Here is a 20,405-nt window from a genome sequence, read left to right as displayed (position 1 = left end):
CCAAAATCCCTAAGTATGTAAACTTTTCATAAGTTAAGGAGTTTGGTAACCATACCGGAATGAGTTAAAAATTAAACCTTCTATTTAAAAGGTCTCAAAGAATGTTAACATATAATCGAAATAAGCATTTTAATCCAGTTTTTTTTTATAAATTTCTATAATCAGTTCTGGAATTTCTTATCATTTATAGACAGGAAGTGTTAAAGGTTGAAGAAAATTGAAAAGTGATATTATTATGATTTAAAATCAAATTTAGCATTCAAGTTAAAGTAAAATTTAAATCTATGTTTTAAATAATTTGCTGGGTCAGAATTAAAGTTAGAATATGAAATGTTGGCAAAAATGTTGTTGCAGTTAAAAATCTGGTTTTTCTATTTAAAACTTTGTATTTTTAAACTATAAGTATACGTCCTGTGGCTTCATAAAAATATTATGGAAAGGCATTTATTGAAATAATTTCGTTTGAAGTTTAGTTCAGAAATTCATAGTTTCCAATTTTTTAAAATTAAATTTGCCTAAATTTCCCCCTTTATGTTCTATTCAAAAAGTTTTTTATAATAATCATCTCGGAATGGATTTTCTCTGAAAACCGAGTTCAACTGCAGTGTCCCAGCCAATTTTTTTTGTTGTTCTCGGCGTGATGAATTTAGATTTTACAGGAAGAAAATATTAAAATGTTTTGGAATTTTCATCACCTCATCAAAAACATTTAATAATTCCATCGTAAAATAAAATGTTTTAATAAGTTTGTTCGCCTAATTTTTTGTAAATTTTTCAAATGATGAGTCCTTAAAACGACTTATATTTTAATTTTTGAATACTAAAAATCGTCATATCTTAAAAATTGTGTTCTTAAGATCGAATATTACAATTGAATTTTATTTTTATTCCATGACAAATTCCTTGTTTAATGTTCAGAAAAGCAAATCATATTGGTTAGAAAATATGCGGGATAGTTTGTAGTTCACTTTGTTCACCGGTATATTCAGGTCAGTGTTACAGCTTACATTGTACACAGTACACTTAGTGATATAAAGTACAAAAGTACAGAGTACATTGTACAAAAGTACATTGAGTGACATAAAGTACAGAGTACACAGGACACAATACATTAAGTGATATTGAGTACAGAGTACATTGTACACACTACATTAAGTGTTATGCCGATTAATTACTACAAAGTGATAATTCAGAGAAATTTTTTTAGATTACGTAGTGCACAGTACATTATTTTTATAAAGTATACAGTATATAAAATGATACAGAACACAATGTTCACAAAATATTTAGTGAGACGTTCAGAGCCCAAAATTTAAAAGAGTATCGTTGAACGAAACTCCCGAGTTTCCTTTTCGGGTCTTAACATTTGTGTACATTTTGATTTATGAGATTCGAAAAAATGGAGAATATAAACAAACTGAAAAATAACATTTCATGACAAAAATATTGATATTCACAAAACCCCATTCGTGAAACCCGGGTTTTAAAACTGGTTTTCATAACGATACCCTGTCTTACGTCTTGGGCTCAGTGTTTACAATACATTTAGTGTGACGGAGTACATATTGCAGTACATTCAGTTCCCTAAAGTACGCAGTACACGTAATTACAAATTTACAAAGAACAACACGTAAATTCACAATGGTACTAGATGCTTTACTGCAATGTTCTGCTTAAAAGCATTGAATTTCTTGTAAAACTAATAAGAGTTTTTTTAAAAGTCTAACCCAAAGGTTATTGTGTGCGTTTGACTAATTGGTTATTTACCTGGTGATTCAGTGTTTCAGTCGAGAAGCAACCCCCCTTTATTTAAACCATGCTGATTGCTGATACACTAATAATTATAATTTTAAAACACAGACTGGGACTGTATACGTAGTTTTAAAACACAGAATATTAAACTTAAAGGAACTGTATACGTAGTTTTACAACACAGAATATTAAACTTAAAGGGACTGTATACGTAGTTTTATGTGACCCCTTTATTTAAAAAAATAAGCATGCCCGTTAACCCGTTATCTAATCAAAAACGTGGAAGATGTTGTTTTTCTGGATTGAAAAATGTTTTTCGTGTTTTAGTGTATACATCTAACACAAGAGTACAAAAGAGTACACGAATGTTATATCGGCTTAACCTTCACAGCTTGCCTGAGTGTACAACCATTTTTATCGACTTACTTCGTATTTAGTTGTATGTTTAAAAAAGTACAATTCTGATTGTGTAAATTATATCCACTGTATAGTGTAGTGTATACAGTTAAATATTTTCAAAATATTTTAAATTTTCAATTCAACGCAACTATCTTTTAATTCTTTTTTCTTTTTCTGGTTAAAGATTGTTATGAATCAAAACTTTAAAATCAAGATATACACGAAAGGAACTATTGAATTTTTATACTGAAAAAAAAGAGAAAAACAATGAAATTGTTTTTTGATATTCATTTCAATTCGTTTTTCTTTTTGTAGGATAAAATGAGCGGGAATAGTTCCTGGTTCTTCCTCTGGGTTCCCTCCAGAAGTTATGAGAGAGAAAAGAACTCAAAACAAAGGTAATTAACTTTATAATAATACGTTAAAATACATTTCTTAAACTTTATAGTTTTGGCATCTTTCTTTAAAATTGTAAATTCATGTTATTACGACATCAAGCAAGACATCAGTTACTCTTTTATTTACCAGTTTTAAACTATATCAGTTGCTCTATTATTTACCAGTTTTAAACTATATCAGTTGCTCTATTATTTACCAGTTTTAAACTATATCAGTTGCTCTATTATTTACCAGTTTTAAACTATATCAGTTACTCTATTATTTACCAATTTAAAACTATATCAGTTGCTCTATTATTTACCAGTTTTAAACTACATCAGTTGCTCTTTTATTTACCAGTTATAAACTATATCAGCTGCTTTATTTATTTCCAGTTTTAAACTATATCAGTTACTCTATTATTTACCAGTTTTAAACTATATCAGTTGCTCTAGTATTTACCAGTTTTACAAGTAAAAAATTTACAATTGAAAGAATTTTAGATCATTCTAAAAGATGGTAGATATTTTATAAAATGAACAATCATCAAACAATACATTTATATGAACATTTTTGTCAAGGAACAGTATTGCAGAACAAGAACGAAACAGTTCCAGACTCTCTCAAGATGGACATTTTTACAATGGAAGATCAAGAAATGGATCCTTCTCTAGGAATGGGTCTTTTAGTAATGGAAGATCAAGAGATGGATCATTTAATAATGGAAAATCAAAAGATGGATCGTATTACAACGGAAGATCGTCTAGAGAAGGATCATACTCACAAGGACGATCTGCAGAGGATTTTAGTAGCAAGCAAGGATCGGTTGAAAGATCGTTTCTAGATCCTATTGACGATAAAGATCTCAGAATAGGGGTCGATGAAGCATCAATTCCAACTTTCAGGTATAATCCCAAGGTATTTATCATAAATATAGTATGTTTGATACTTCTAAACGAATGATATTTTTTGTAAGATTTATAATTACCTAATAATAACAAAAAAAAAATATTTAATATTTTGTGTTTTCCTCAAAATATCATTTTATTGTTAGATTAGGGTTAGAAATATTTTACGAATTTCAGTGATTTCTACTTCTAACTTTGTTTGGTTTTTATTCTAATAAAATGTATTGTAGAAGTAGTGAGGAGCGAACAGGGGTCAACTCACTACCCGCCATCCAGGTCAAATATACGATATATAGTGGTCAAGTAAATAACTACCATCCAGGTCAAATATACGATATATATGGGTCAACTCACCACCTGCCATCCATGTCAAATATACAATATATATGGGTCAACTCATTACCTGCCATCCAGGTCAAATATACGACATATATGGGTCAAGTAAACAACTGCCATCCAGGTCAAATATACGATATATAGTGGTCAAGTAAATAACTGCCATGGGTCAACTCACCACCTGCCATCCATGTCAAATATACAATATATATGGGTCAACTCACCACCTGCCATCCAAGTAAAATATACAATATATATGGGTCAACTCACCACCTGCCATCCAAGTAAAATATACAATATATATGGGTCAACTCACCACCTGCCATCCAAGTAAAATATACAATATATTTTAGGAGGATGTTGACTCCCAGATGACAGGGTCGGATGGATCCTTGAACAGACAAGGTGAAAAATAGAATATTAGTATAATGTCTTTTTACTTAAAGGGAGTGACCGGCTATGTAAGGTAGTTGAACTGAGTATACAGTGTTGTGGAAAACTTCTTTCGGATTCATTTAAGACATATTAAACTTTTTAAGGATCTGTAAATCCTGAGTTTGAGCGCAAAGTCGGCGTTCAAAATCGAACTTTTGGGTGGATACGTTTTGAGAATCGGTTTTTTTTAAAATTATTAAATAAAGACGACGAAAAATAAAGTCAAAATTATACATTAAACTAATTAGATGGTTAGGAACATATTTCTCAAAAGAAATTTGTCAAAAAATCAATGCTAGAATCAATTCTTTCGTTTTCATCATTATATTGAATTTCTTATTTTCTATGAATTTGTTCACAGATTTCTACAAATTCTTCAGTAGTTGTCTTTTCAAGAATAATTCCAGAAAATCTGCAGAAATACTTTGTGAATAATGAGAAAATAGAAACTAATAATTGAACAAGATTACTTTTTTTCGATGAAAAGATTAATTTTTATTTTCTCAACCTGTTCCTAAACAACTAATTAGTTTACTGTAGAATTTTGTTAACATTTTTTGTCTTCGTTATTTAATTATTTAAAAAAACAATTCTAAAAACGTATCCATCCAAAAGTACGATTTTGAACGCTGACTTTGAGCTAAAACTCAGGATTTACAGATCTTTAAAAAGTTATATATGTCTCAAATAAGTCATCCTAAAGAATTTGTCCACAACACTGCATACTCAGTTCAAATACCTTACATAGCCGGTCTGTCCCTTTAAATGACTCTCAAACTATCTATCAAATTTTAGAAATCGTCGTTTTTCTAACTGAAAAAGGTTTAATTCTGCATTGTTTCTGCAGCAAAAATCCGTGAGTCACTAAAAAAAACATATTTGAATATAATCCATTTTCCCAGAGAAAACCACTAATTCATTCTCAGCCAGGCAAAAGTATTAAAGGTACTGTCGTAAATTGGACATGCCATATAACAACTACATCTTACATACACAGGCCCTTGTATGCCTTTTATTCCATTTTTCCCAGTAAACATCTTTTGGGGAACTCCTAGGAAATTCTCTAAAATCATTTCTGTATATATTCTAAGGACCAAAAAATCGGGACCCAAGTCCTCAATTTTTCTCTCAGATTTCTCGGAACCCAGTCTTCAAGAAAAAAATTCTTGGAATGTAAGAAAAACGAAATAATCATTTTTTTTGGACAGATCCTAACAATCCTATTAAAAATAATGAGAAACAACAAAAATGTTAAATTATTCAGAATTGTTTGTTTAATTCGTATTTTCTCTAAACTTTGTAGAAAGCGTAACAGATGAAACTACTACTAAAGTGGTACGAAGACTATCCTCTAAAGAAATTGCTACTAAAGATGGCTCCGAGGACACCATAAAGAAATCTGATCTCCTCCAGGTTTCAGTTATCAATGGAAATGGGAAACGGAGGGGTTCCTATACGGTTACTATTGTACCAGGTAGAAATAGCGTTGACACCAATTTTGGTTCGTTTTACAAATTTCATTTTTTTTTCAGTGGCTTCACAAAAATATGTAACGTTTGACATATTTTGAAATGATAAGCCCAATTTTGTTCTTCGAGCCTTGATAGCGGATACTAATCATTCAAAAACAAAACAAACTATTGAGTGTCGGAAGTTTCAATGTGTTTGTTTTTCACTTTTTTTTTGCTTAACAGCACTGACCCATTTCATTTAAACTATTCTTATTTCTTGAGATGGAATTTAAAGAATTTGAGCCGTGGTTTAAATCTGCCAAAACCCGGTTTAAATTAAGCGCCGACTTAAATCTTTAAACATTTGATACAATTTTAAGTGGAACAAACCATATTTAAGCCGCGGCTTAAATTTAAACCGCCGCTCAAATTCTTTAAATTCGCCCAATGGATTATTTTTTCATCAATTCTGATTAGTTGAAGAAAGAAAAAAATTGAGCCAATGATAAAAGACCAAGCAAACTGCACCCACACTCCCACATTTGGCACTTGAAGAAGAAAATTTCAGGATATTAAGTGCATTATTGTAGTTTTTTTCATAATTTTTGAATAAACAAGTTTTTCAGTTCTGAAATTTGACTGACTTTATAAAAGAATTTTTCTGCATGGCCTAGTGTCCACTTAGTGCTTTGATAATCCTACCTGTTAAAACACCTGTTTTTATCTTATTTTCACTCTATGCATGCATGTGTATTGTTAATTTAACGCTTTTTTTGCTTAAACTAATTTTATTTTTATTTTGCCAAGAGGAGAGATTAAATCCTGCTCCTGCTCCTGATACTAACCCATCTACTGATGCAGAATCAGCTGTAACTACTTCTGCGTGCTCTGCTGTTGTTTCTGAAACTGATCCTGTGCAATCAAAGCCCAGTCAGGATAAATCAACCACAAATCTATCCATTATTGATATAAAACCACAAGCTTTATTCCCGCATGCTCCAATCTCCCCAAAAGCAAGTATTTCAACTTTAGAATTGCCATTATCACCATCTGCTCTCCCATCAACTCCAATAGCACTTTCAACAGCTTTTTCAACCCCATTATCAACTGCTTCTGCTTTAACTGCAACCAAAGTATCGTCTTCAACAGTTCTAGAAGCAGAAGCTTCTCTGACAGGTACAACTGCTTCATGTTCAGGTTCAAGAACACCTTCAACATGTTCAGCAGATTGTGCTCCAATAGAATCGGTGGAAGAAAATCCGACACAAGGAGATGAAGAGGTCAAGATTTAAATTTTTTAACATTATAATAATCGCGTTCAACCCTTAAACCGTTGATTGCAGTTTTCCTATATTTATATTTATTTTATTTATTGAAATGAAATTACTAAAAACAGGGGACTTTAATAAGCATACTTTATTTCAATATTTCTGCATATTTGCCTAAAGCATATTGTACAGCTCAAAATAAAAAGAAAAGCAACAAAATTGTATTTTTTTCTTTTCTTGGCACTTTTTCAAATGCGATTTTAAATTAGTAATTGATTTCAAAACAATTTACATAATTCAAAAACTCCTGAACATAATGAAGAACTATAACAATATGCCATATTTACTTCTATTTAACGACTTTTTACGATTTTCACAATTATGTATTTTTGACTTTTTGTAATGTGTTATGTGTCCCCTTAGGGTGGGTTGGAAGAAACTGACAATGTATCAATGAAGAGGGGAATGCAAGACACTGATCCAAAATTTAATCATTCTAGCCCCTACACCCCTCAGAATACAATCCAAAAAGAAGACAGGAATCAGCTTTTTTTCATGATGATCCATAAAATAAAAGCCAAAAACACAACAAGAAGTTTTTTCTTAATTCTTACAAAATCCACTTGAAAACCATTTTTTGATTATTTTATTTGCAAGGTTTTTATGATCCATATAATTTCCTTCTGATCTTAAATAAATCAGTTTTGGCGGCAATATTTTTTAAATACCATCCCAGAAAACAGCTGAAATTAGGGAGAGTTTGCTTCATGGAGAGAAATCTTGTATGTCCTTCCTTGAATGGGAACCCATGCAGGTAAATTTCTTTTCCATATTGAGACACAGCCAGACAGGGGGGGGGGCTTAAGAAATTTGCCCCCACTCGCTGATTTTCTCTTTTTCCCCCTTAAAATAAAATTATGAAGCGAATATTTATAACAAAAAACTAATTTACTTATATTACTGATCCCCTTCACCGAAACGCTAGTTGTGCCTATTATTCAGGAGTTGTGTGAGAGATTATTGTACCCCCCCCCCCTTCGCAAAAGCGCTAGTTGCGCCTATTATTCAGGATATGTGTGAGAGAATATGTAACCTTCCCCCCCCCCTCCTCCCCTGTTTACAAACTCTAGTTACACCTATCATTCAGGATATGTGTGAGAGATTATTGGATCGTCTTCGAATAACTCCTGTTACAGTCCAACCCAGTATTGACGATAAACAGGTAGCGTAAAACTTTTGAAATAAAGTAATAAAATATATATCAGGAAAGAAAAACGTGCTTAATCGGAGAAAAATCATAATTTAAATTGACCCTCCAGCCTCCATGCAAAGATGACAATGCCTGATCCACAACAGTACCCTTGAAACTTTTATCTGATAGATAATGTGGAAGATATAGTCGTTTCTCTAGGTTTGAAAGTGTTCTAAGTCTGATCATTCAATCATGTTTTCCTGCAGTAGAAATACGCGCTGTGCAAGTAACTTTTGTAGAGAAACAACAATTGAAAAAAATCACTTCTCCAAATTAAAAGCATTTATAACTAATTCATATTTGATCAGACAAAGCTCTGAAATGTACCAATCGGGAATCTGGAGTTGAAATTACGCTTACTGTCCTAATCTAAAGTGACCTTGAATTCGTAATTTCCACTGATCCTACATTTGTAGTGGTCAGGTCCGATTCACAACTCTGTCCCCTTTAAACATTTGACTGATTAAGGATGATTGAGATACTTGATTGTCTTGTTGAATATTGATTTTTTTTCAATTATAAAAGAGACTTGCACGCTGATGCTTCAGAGATAATTTAGGAAATGAATATAATTGAACATTTTTACAGATAGAAAACCCCAATTACTCCTAATTGTTACTGAGATACAAAAAATCAAATCATGTTTGTATTTTCGCGAATTTTCAAAATTTAACAATATTCCAAAACTTTTGGACACAAATTTTTGTAATTTTCAGCACCCTTAAACCTTAACCCTGGGGATATTTGAGGTCCCACACAAAATTTGGGCCCGATCGGTTGTGTCGTTTTGACGTTTATTGCAAACGGACAGACAGACAAGCATAGTACATATTAAAAATATATAGATACTGATTTAACCTAAGTAGGATTATAAATTCAGGTTTTGTTTACATTTTGTGTTCCCTATGACATGGTGGAAGGAGTTTTACTGGAGTTTCAAAACCAGGTAGATGATTCACTGATTTATCCTCTCTTGATTTTTTTCAGAGATTTTTCCTAAAAGTTTAACAATTTCATTTTTATTTAACAGCATGAAGTTTTGTGAACTATTGAACAATTCAAGTTTCCAAATTATATTTGGAATTGAGCTGAATCTCAAAAAGTGAGATTTCCTTACAGAAATGTCAAAAATTGCTCAGATTTAACTGCTTTTAGCTCCCAGCATTGCCAAGTTTTGGTATTACCTTTCCGGAGTCGGGGTTTACAGTCGTTTTTTTACAACAATCTTGGCTTATTTTGAACGTATTTTTGTTTTAAATTTCGGATTTGAATTTCTCATGATGTCGACAGAGTTGAAATTGAACAATTAAAACAAATTACTCTTAAGTCTTCTACATTTTAAAGGGACTGTCATTGTAATTTGAAGGGACTCTCAGTTCAAATATGAGCATGCTCGATATACACCCTTCACCTTGAAACCATTATCTGAACAGCATAATTGTGTATGTCACCTCTGTAGAGAAACTGCATTATTGAAAATGAACAGTTTTTAAAACTTGCCTCTCTTTAAATGGAGGATCACTTGAAATTACGCCTATCGGTCCCTTTAAATTGACAATTATTAATTAACTATAACTTATTTGAATTTCAAAACAAATATTTGTTCCCAGGGTGTTGGGGGTACTGGAGAATCTACCATTAGTGTTGTTCCATCTGGTATTCATTTCTCTACACAGGAGAACCAGGATCTATTGAAAAGAGAATCAGAGGTACCTAGGATCAGGATCTGACCTTTGAAGACTAAAAGACAAGAATAAGAATCCACTTACTTTATTTGCTAAATATTAAGAGCCAGATCCTACCTTAGTTGGCCTGGTTCGGAATCCGGATTTGAACTTTGTTGAGTATACATAGAATCCGGGACAAACTTTGCTAGGTTTAGAACCTAAATTTGTTGGGTTTCTTCTGGATTCGTACTTTGTTGGTTTCAGATTCTGGATATGTACTTTGTTGGCTATTCAGATCTGGATTCTAAATTGCAATAGAATTTTCTATTGATATACTAAACACAATATGATAAAAAATAATGATTATTTTGCGAAGGTTGTGAAAATGGATAAATTTTATTCAAGCGTAAAATCCCGACTCTTAGTTGCTGAAGTTATTGCCAGAATTCAGGTAATACCATTATACAATTTATATATTCATATAAAACAGTAATCGCTGTTTGTCTGTCCGATTATACTCGTGAACCTCTCAGACTGATTTCTTTTTATGTCTACTTAAAATAATAAAGAACATTTTTTTTACAAATACTCTAAAACTATTTAGGCAGGAGCAGAATTTTCGTTTGATTTCCTACTTCTACTAGTGCTGGCTGGAGCCATAGCGTTCATGGGTTTAGTTGAGAACTCTAGCGTGGTTCTAGTTGCTTCTATGCTTGTATCTCCTCTCATGGGACCTATTCTAGCAGGTATAGATATCTTTCATGGGTTTAGTTGAGAACTCTAGTATGGTTCTAGTTGCTTCTATGCTTGTATCTCCTCTCATGGGACCTATTCTAGCAGGTATAGATATCTTTCATGGGTTTAGTTGAGAACTCTAGTGTGGTTCTAGTAGCTTCTATGCTTGTATCTCCTCTCATGGGACCTATTCTAGCAGGTATAGATATATTTCATGGGTTTAGTTGAGAACTCTAGTATAGTTCTAGTAGCTTCTATGCAGGTATAGATACGGATACGGGTACGGGTACGGGTACGGGTACGGGTACGGGTACGGGTACGGGTACGGGTACGGGTACAGGTACAGGTACAGGTACAGGTACAGGCAGGTACAGGTACAGGTACAGATAGGGACACAAACACAAATCAAAACTTAATCTTAATCTAGGAATTTTTGGTGGAGTAGTCCAGGATTCAAGTTTGATCCGTAAAGGTATCCGGTATGAGTGTTTAGCCTTGCTGATCTGTATCTTACTCGGTCTAATCCTAGGACTTATTATAGCTCCCATCTCCAGGAGCTATGGGTTAATACAGTGGCCAACACCAGGAACTGGTTTATTCAAAACATTGACAATTATCAATTCTAAACTTCTTTTGGAAAGCACTTTTTATTAAATACAACAAACATAAAATTGTCAGACATAATCTATTCATTTAGTTTAATCTAAACTTAAGTGTTCGTAAAAAATTATCTTGATGAAACTTTAAAATATTTAGATAGAATAAATAATCACTTCTTCATAAAAACCTTTTTTTTAATTTTTCATTGAATCCCTCTAATCTAAAAACTTATAAATGAAGGTTCATGTTAAAACCAGCTCTTTACAAAGGAATGTCTATTGTAAGAAAAATTAGAAACATTATTCAAAATCCCGATGTTAATTATACAATTTTCTAAAGCTTGTTAGTCAGAAAGTATTTTATTTTCATTTCTGACTAATTTTCATCATTGTTTAAAAATATACATTTCCTAATTTGGTTTATGAAAAAATTTGGTCAAATTCTTGCTATTATTGATATCTTTTTACGAATAAAAACCGGGGTTTTAGAGATGCTTTCACGTGGTGAACTTCGATCCCTGTGGGTCGGGGTTTTAATTGCCACGCCCAGTGGAGCAGGGGTGGCACTGTCTGTACTGGGCGGGAATGCTGGATCTCTGGTGGGTGTGGCAATATCTGCCTCTCTCCTCCCTCCAGCAGTAAACTGTGGGCTTTTTTGGGCATTATCGATTGTAATTGCTCTAGCAGGTAGATTTTAAAAATATTTTTTGAAGGGACAAAATGAATAATTCCAAGTGACCTTCCATTCTAGTCTGAAAAGTTTCAAAATCTGATGATGTTTAGTCTTATATATGTTTTTTGAAGTAGAAATGCGCAAGTCACTTACGAAGAGAAACCACTGTTGAAAATAATCAGTTTTCTAAATTATAAACATTGATACCTAATTCATACTTGATCAGACAAAGCTTTAATTGAATGGTACCGTTATGAATCTGGCATTACATTTTGCATGGAGGGTCCCTTTAAATTACGCTTACAGTCCCGATATAAAGACCTGTGATTTTAAATAATTATAGAAAAAGTGTCGTGTCATAATCTTAAGCTTTTTTGGTGGATTATGATGATTTAAAATTTTTGACGCATAATTTTAGAAGATGAATCCAACATGGCGTTCTTTGGATTCGGAACAGCTGTTGATCCTGTGAGTAACCTGACAGTATCACTGTATGAATTCAGATATTCAGAAAATCAAGCTTTAGAAGCATTTCTTCTCGGACTAACAAGGTGTCTCTTTTTTATCTAAAAATATTTTAAAATATTAGCTCAGAGCGTGTTGGACTCGTGTTTTATTTTTTCAAATTTACTGTTTTTTAAGCTTTCACAAGGCTCAACAAAATTTTGTTAAAAAGATGTATTCAAGTTCTAAGATTGATTTTATTTAACTTCTGGCAAAGATATATATTGAAACTTTGTTATTACTTGGCTCTTAAAAATATATTTATTTTTTTAGTTTGACTCTGACACTGATCAATATCCTGTGCATAATCCTAACCGGGGTTTTTATTCTTCGTCTCAAGGAAACTTTCCGTTTCCTTCACTATCTTTAAACAATAATGTTTATGAAGTCAGATTTTCGTGATCGACATTATTGATTTTAAAGGAACCGGATTTCCGATATTTTATTTCTTTTGAAAAAGCATTACTCAAGTTATCAAATGAAAATGCATTTTCATAAAAAAAATTCTAAATTCTAAAAATTTGTATCAGTAAACAGCATCTCTGGCCCCCCCCCCTCTCCTCCTTAAAGAAGGTTTGAATGAAAAGTTTTCTGAAGGAAGTGACTCCAGAGAAAATTCCTCAAAAATTTTCAAATTTTTGGAGAAAAGATATTAAAGCGCACAGGTACATATCATATAAGCAGGATTGTTAAATATTCATTGTTTTTAATTTTCTTGAAATTAGAAGCAAGAACAATTCCTGTCTTACGCACTTTAGATGAAGACAAAAATGAACGGTACTGCAGACTCTGTTAAAGAAAACATTTAGTTTTTGTTAGAAATTTCGGGGTTTTTTTGTAAAGAAATTGAGTATTTTCCTTTCACTTTAGTTTCTAATCCGTATATCTTAGCAACCTGTTGTAATTGTAATTGTAATTAATGAAGGAACTATTACAAAACACTGACCAAAGACGACAATCAGAAACTTCTAAATGAACTTCAGGCAATGGGCATTGCTAAGGTAAGTTTGCGCAGAGGTGATTTCACCTGCAAATTCTTTTCGTGCAGAAACTTTTTTATTTGAGAACATCCGTGTTTCTTTATTAGATAAATGTTTCTATATATATAAAATCGTAATCTCTGTTTGTCTCTCTGTCTGTTTTTTTGTCCAATCATAACTGAGGAACCCTGGGACCGATTTACCTCAAATTGTTATTGTGGATCCGATAGGACCACGGGAACGTTCTTAGCTCGGTTTTAAGATTGTAAGTTAAGTGGGTCGACTTTAGTAACCATATATACCTCAAAAGTTGTATGAAATTTCAAGAAAAATGAAAAAACTTTTTAAATCTTTAGTTTTTTTAAAATGTTCGCTTAAGGCGCATTATAGTTTTTTTTATTTTTATAATCCAAAATTTCTAGAAAAAAATCCTTATTTGAAGATATGATTAACGTTTCTGGAAATTGGAAAGACTAAGATTAAAACTCAAACTAAAAATATATGAATTATTTTATATTGTTCAAAAAGAAACAGAAATTATTTTGAAATTTTCTTTGAGACTTTGATTAACTACATACAACTAGATTAGTTTACTTTTAGCGTTATTTAAAATATATAAAAATTCAATACCTGAATTAAATTTGTTTTTGGATTTATTTTCGCTCATATTTATAATTTTAAATTGTTTTATTTTTTTTAGCAACGGACCGACGAGGGTCTGGAGGGAACCTTCCTGCAGAATATGTTTGAACGAGCTGCTCAGGATTCAGATTTATTAAATATTAGAGAATGGGTCGCACTTCCCCCATCCACACTTCCACCACAGTCATTCAGGAAGAAGTAAGTTGTCATGGATTTACTTTAAATATGATTTTTTTTAAAGGGGGGAAATTAATGCTTTGAAGAGAAAAATAAATGTTTTTAAGGGAAAAATAAATGCTTTTAAGGGGGAAATAAATGCTTTTAAGGGGGAAATCTTTTTTAAGGGGAAATGAATGCTTTTAAGGGGAAATGTAAGGGGAAATGAATGCTTTTAAGGGGGAAATGAATGCTTTTAAGGGGAAATGAATGCTTTTAAGGGGGAAATAAATGCTTTTAAGGGGGAAATGAATGCTTTTAAGAGGAAATAAATGCTTTTAAGGGGAAAATAAATGCTTTTAAGGGGGAAATGGATGCTTTTAAGGGGAAATGAATGCTTTTAAGGGGAAAATAAATTCTTTTAAGAGGAAAATAAAAGCTTTTTAGAGGAAAATAAATGCTTTTAAGGGGGAAATGGATGCTTTTAAGGGGAAATGAATGCTTTTAAAGAGAAATAAATGCTTTTAAGAGGAAAATAAAAGCTTTTAAGAGGGAAATAAATGCTTTTAAGGGGGAAATGGATGCTTTTAAGGGGAAATGAATGCTTTTAAGGGGAAAATAAATGCTTTTAAGAGGAAAATAAAAGCTTATAAGAGGGAAATAAATGCTTTTAAGAGGGAAATAAATGCTTTTAAGGGGGAAATGGATGCTTTTAAGGGGAAATGAATGCTTTTAAGGGGGAAATAAATGCTTTTAAGGGGGAAATGAATGCTTTTAAGGGGAAATAAATGCTTTAAGGGGAAAATAAATGCTTTTAAGGGAGAAATAAATGTTTTTAAAGGGGAAATAAATGCTTTTAAGGGGGAAATAAATGCTTTTAAGGGGGAAATGAATGCTTTTAAGGGGAAATAAATGCTTTTAAGGGGAAATAAATGCTTTTAAGAGGAAAAAAAGCTTTTAAAAGGGAAATAAATGCTTTTAAGGGGGAAATGGATGCTTTTAAGGGGAAATAAATGCTTTTAAGGGGGAAATAAATGCTTTTAAGGGGGAAATAAATGCTTTTAAGGGGGAAATGTTTGCTTTTATGGGGAAATAAATGCTTTTAATGGGAAAATAAATGCTTTTAAGGGGGAAATAAATGCTTTTAAGGGGGAAATAAATACTTTAAAGGGGGAAATAAATGCTTTTAAGGGGAAATAAATGCGTTTAAAAAGTGTGATTAAACTTGTCTTTAGATTTTTCGTTTTTTTCTCCCAGATCTTAAACCTTCAGGAGGATAAATCTCAAAATACGACTTATTTTTTTTCTAATGTCAGTATTTTGTCAAAAACTTAGCAATTTGAACACTAACAGACCATAGAAAAAATTTTCCTTCAAAAAATGATGATTTGTTTTTACAATTATGCTAATTTCTTATTAATCAAGATTATCAGTAAAACAGAGATGAATTGAAATCTTTATTTAGATCAGACGTGGAACAAATGCAGAGACTACGATCTTAATTCAGCGACAGCATCCATTGGTAATAATATATTCAGCGATAGCATCCATTGGTATCAATATATTCAGAGATGGCATCCATTGGTAATTATATATTCAGCGACAGCATCCATTGGTAATTATATATTCAGCGACAGCATCCATTGTTAATAATATATTCAGCGACAGCATTCATTGCTAATAATATATTCAGCGGCAGCATTCATTGTTAATAATATATTCAGCGACAGCATCCATTGTTAATAATATATTCAGCGACAGCATCCATTGGTATTAATATATTCAGCGACAGCATCCATTTATAATAATATATTCAGCGACAGCATCCATGGTATTAATATATTCGGCGACAGCATCCATTGGTAATAATATATTCAGCGACAGCATCCATTGGTATTAATATATTCAGCGACAGCATCCATTGGTATTAATATATTCAGCGACAGCATCCATTGGTATTAATATATTCAGCGACAGCATCCATGGTATTAATATATTCAGCGACAGCATCCATGGTATTAATATATTCAGCGACAGCATCCATTGGTATTAATATATTCAGCGACAGCATCCATTGGTATTAATGTATTATATCAATAATGGGTCAATTACAACCAGAGATCGGAACTTCTTATCGTAAAGCTTGAACATTGATCTTGATAACCAATGCGGGCACTTTTAGGATTGAGGATAAATGCTTTATTCCTTAATTAATGTTTTCTCTGCATGGTTTGATCACCACGTGGTATGGATTAAAATGGAAATCAATGCTTGATCCCGAGATTCCCAATACAATAGTTCTCACTGCTGTTTGTCATGTTCAGTTTGTTTTGTCGTTTCACTGCACACATTAATTTCATTAATCAAGATATTGTGTGGTGTATTAGAGAAGATAATCCTTTAACTGGAAGTATTGGAGAGTTTTGGAGACAAAGGTTTTAATGTTTCTTTGTTGTTGATGAGCCAGTTGTGAGCCATGATAAGCCAGGAGCTGCCGAATGGGATGATAATGTTCAATTCTTTCAATCCGATCCTGCCACTTTTTAGGACTAGATTTTAGGATTAGATTTTGATTTTAATTGATTCAAAGATTGAATGATTGATTTTTTAGATCAGAGTCAAATGTGGGCACCTGGTAATTATTCAGGACTGAGTCTGATAAAGCGCTCTACTAGAGAAACCTACCAGGAAATCACAGATGTACTTTTCATTTTTGTAATAGAGGAAATCCGTGTTCGTCTTGTCAGAGGAGACCAAAACTCCATTGAGGTTCACTTTTAACTTGGAGCAATTTCACGTTTTTTTTTACTTCCGTCAATTCAGGCATCTTTACTAGGATAATAGAAGATAAGACACCATAAATTAGAAATCCCTGTGAAGCCATTTTTTAGAAAAGGTAAAAGTCAAATGTAATTTTTAGATTTAAATATCGATTTAATTATAGAATCTGTTAAAACGCTAACATTTCGTCGAACCTTGTAAACTTTTAGAAATGACAATTACAATTCTAGAATTTTAAATAAGTTTGAGAAGAAAGGCTAAAAAAGTGTAATAAGAATATAACAAAAATTTATCAATTAATGGATAATGTTATATCATGTTAATACGCAAACGTACAGAAATTGGCATCTAGCGCATGTAGGTTACATCTTAGAAGAAGAAAAGATAAGATAAAGAAGGACGTCAGAATTAATTTTGCCTTGCGCGAGTTTCCTTTAGAATTCATATTTATTTTCTAGCGTGGTATTCAATTAAAAACGAAATTATTGTCGTCTTTTTTGGGCTTAGAACTGCTACCAAGAATTTTATAAATCATTCTGCTTTTCCGACATCTTTTTCACATTTTTGCGAACTGTCCCATATTTATATTTGTTATGTTAAACCTGTGATTTAGCCCTATGCAACCTTCCATGCTGCCCACCACAGCAATCAATACAAAATCAACAGCTTCCTGGATGTACCCAACTTCTTCCAGTCGGAGATTAGGTAACAACTTGGAGGGGAAGTTGACACTTTTAGGATTTTCTGCCAAAAACTCTTTTCCAGATTTTAAAAATATTTTTTAAGCATCTCGGATCATTTTCAAATAAAAATTTATAAAACTTCCAAAATTTAAAAGTTTGCTTTAATTAAATTTTACAATATCTTTAACCCAAAAAAATATTTAGCCCCCCAAAAAAATAATTTTGCCAGCTTTTTACGATCGTTTTTGGTCGTTTTCTGCACATATCTTCTGCCAGGGTCTAAATTTGAAAAGCAAATGTTTATTTAGCATTAACAATTCAAAAAAATGTTTTCTCCTTCCACAATGCCAAATTTTGAGCCTGAAAGAAAATATGTGAAAAAACGAATGAAAAACGAGCTAACGCCTAGTTGTAGCCGTAGTGCAACTGCAGACGAACATTCTATGGAGAGATCACAATATATGTGCTCAATATCTTTTTATTTTACATTGAAGTTTGATGAATCAGAGCTGAAAACTTTAGAATGGTGGATATCGAGATTAATACTTAATCCTCACTTTTTTCAATATCGAGACTTTAACTTAATCTTGTTACTTGTATCCTGAAAAGTGTATAAAATTCAACCAATCAGAGTCGCATATAAGTAGCCGGTAAATTTGAAATTTTGCGCGCCATTTAATATCATATACAGAAGCGGGAGGGATTTTCTAAATTTTTTTATTTTTCTCCGCTATATCCAAGAAAGAACGGTTTAAGAATAAAATCAAAATACTCAGATTAAGTAATTGGGATTGTGGATATCCATTCTAAAGTTTTCAGCTCAGGTTTTATATTTCAGGAAATCTATTCGAGATGTCAGATTTAGGGAATCCTCTCCTGTGACAAGACCTGGATAAAAAATGTCGGAAGCAATAATGTTTTAAAGAAGGGAATTAAGAGTTTTTATGAATAAAATAGAGTTAAAAGGCAAATGGTTTTTGGTTGTTAAACATTTACATGCATGTCTTTTAAAGCTTCCAATCTTATGAGGATTCAGGGAGTTTAATGTTTAATGGTTGTGGATTAACTATTAATACCTTCGTTTTAGCAATTTGTTTAGAATCACAAATATTTCTTTTATTCCTTAATTAAAGTTAACTCTAACAACATTAAACAGAAAAATGTGAAATATATGACCAGAGAAGACGACATCAAATCCAATTCTTTTTGGGATAATTAAAGTAAATATAGAATGGAGATTTCATTCATTTCATTCATCAGCTGTATAGTTTCAACAAGCCTATAGGTTTAAAATAATATATTCAGCGACAGCATCCATTGGTAATGGAGATTTCATTCATTTCATTCATCAGCTGTATAGTTTCAACAAGCCTATAGGTTTAAACTAAATTATGAAAATTGTTATTATTATTTGGAATATTTTTTTTGGTCAATAATTAATTATCATTCTTGTATTAATCAAGATGAATTGTCATATTTTTCTTAAATTGTCAGACGATGCTATTCTTCATTAAAAGATTGATATGCTCGAATCACAATGGTACATTTTAAAGGGAGTGACCGGCTTTGTAAGGTAGTTGAACTGAGTATGCAGTGTTGTGGAAAACTTCTTTCGGATTCATTTGAGACATATTAAACTTTTTAAAGGTCTGTGAATCCTGAGGTTGAGCGCAAATTCGACGTTCAAAACTCCTACTTTGGGGGTGGATACGTTTACAGAATTAGTTTTTTAAACTATTAAATAACGACGACATAAAATGTAAAAAAGTTCTACAAAAAACTACAGACGTTATGTATAGGAACATGTTGAGAAAATAAAAATTAATCTTATCATCGAAAATAACTAATCATGTTCAATTATTAGTTTCTATTCTGGTTTCTCATTATTTACAAAGATATTTGCAGATTTTCTAGAATTATTATTGAAAAGACGACATTTTAAGAATTTGAAAAAATCTGCAAATAAATTCAGAGAAGAAAAGAAATTCAATATAATAATGAAAACTAAATAATCGATTTTAGCATTGATTTATTAACAAATTTCTTTTGAGAAATATGTTCCTAACCATCTAATTAGATTGCTCTATAATTTTTACTTTATTCTTCGTTGTCGTTATTTAATAATTGAATAAAAACTGATTCTGAAAACGTATCCACCCCCAAAGTAGGAGTTTTGAACGTCGAATTTGCGCTTTAACTCAGGATTTACAGATCTTTAAAAGGTTTAATATGTCTCAAATGAATCCTAAAGAAGTTTTCCGCAACACTGCATACTCATTTCAACTACCTAACATAGCCGGTCACTCCCTTTAAAAAAAAAAAAAAAAATCTCTGAGAATTGATCATATTTAATTGTGGGTTTTCTATGAAAGTTTAACAAAAATAAACTGAATACAATTTATTTTTATATTTATGGTACAAAAAGTAAAATATTTTCCTCAATATTGTTCAGTGTTGTAAAGGGTTCCGTTGTGAATCAGCAATGAAAATTAAGTCTTTATATTACTCTGACAATCCAAGTAAGAAAATAAGGTAAACTGCAAAGTTGTATTTTGGAATTTATTTCCTCCGCTTATAGATATATTATTCTGTGAACTGCAGTCCTAATTATTTAATATGTGTGTAAATTTTACTTATGTAACTTTTTGTTGAAGTTTTTTTATAAATCAGACTTGAATTAAGATGGTCTTCCAAATCTTTTCAATGTATCATTGTTCGAAGTTTATGCAATAATTAAATTCTGTTTCAACTATATTGACGAAATATATTTGTACATTAGTGAAATAAATTTGAATTATTTAAGTTG

The 20,405-nt window shown here is 31.8% G+C and overlaps 1 protein-coding gene and 1 long non-coding RNA gene across 5 annotated transcripts; both read left to right on the top strand.

Moving 5' to 3' along the window:
- The first annotated feature begins 940 nt into the window (after positions 1–940).
- On the top strand, positions 941–15,637 carry LOC111697078 (uncharacterized). Its single transcript, XM_023466957.1, has 23 exons — positions 941–989; positions 2,467–2,549; positions 3,111–3,434; positions 3,668–3,713; positions 4,127–4,178; positions 5,512–5,682; positions 6,467–6,939; positions 7,351–7,466; positions 7,681–7,741; positions 8,075–8,149; positions 9,060–9,125; positions 9,790–9,888; positions 10,223–10,297; positions 10,451–10,517; positions 10,612–10,686; positions 11,009–11,167; positions 11,670–11,867; positions 12,272–12,404; positions 12,631–12,697; positions 12,955–13,022; positions 13,283–13,358; positions 14,038–14,177; positions 15,601–15,637. Exons 2-23 carry the CDS (start codon positions 2,473–2,475, stop codon positions 15,635–15,637), a joined length of 2,655 nt encoding a protein of 884 aa, XP_023322725.1. The 5' UTR covers positions 941–989; positions 2,467–2,472.
- A 1,896-nt stretch (positions 15,638–17,533) lies between these two features.
- On the top strand, positions 17,534–20,383 carry LOC111697084 (uncharacterized). 4 transcript variants are annotated; one of them, XR_002764225.1, is made up of 5 exons: positions 17,534–17,621; positions 18,438–18,653; positions 18,756–18,884; positions 18,977–19,139; positions 19,936–20,383. It is a non-coding gene; the product is annotated as an uncharacterized LOC111697084 (long non-coding RNA). The 4 variants fall into 4 exon arrangements; XR_002764224.1 differs by having other exon boundaries at positions 18,438–18,884; positions 20,080–20,383; XR_002764223.1 differs by having other exon boundaries at positions 18,438–18,884; positions 20,052–20,383.
- The last annotated feature ends 22 nt before the right edge of the window (positions 20,384–20,405 follow it).

Source organism: Eurytemora carolleeae, unplaced genomic scaffold (assembly GCF_000591075.1).
Source record: "Eurytemora carolleeae unplaced genomic scaffold, Eaff_2.0 scaffold208, whole genome shotgun sequence".
NCBI classification, from domain to species: Eukaryota; Metazoa; Arthropoda; class Copepoda; order Calanoida; family Temoridae; genus Eurytemora; species Eurytemora carolleeae.
This window is presented reverse-complemented; position numbering and strand designations above follow the sequence as displayed.

Bases quoted from the DNA above. Each gene is read 5' to 3' on its own strand.
- LOC111697078 (XM_023466957.1), top strand. From the start codon at position 2,473: ATGAGCGGGAATAGTTCCTGGTTCTTCCTCTGGGTTCCCTCCAGAAGT. The intron at 6,940-7,350 runs GTCAAGATTTAA...GTGTCCCCTTAG, and splicing joins CGACACAAGGAGATGAAGAG to GGTGGGTTGGAAGAAACTGA. The intron at 13,023-13,282 runs GTACATATCATA...TAATTAATGAAG, and splicing joins AAAGATATTAAAGCGCACAG to GAACTATTACAAAACACTGA.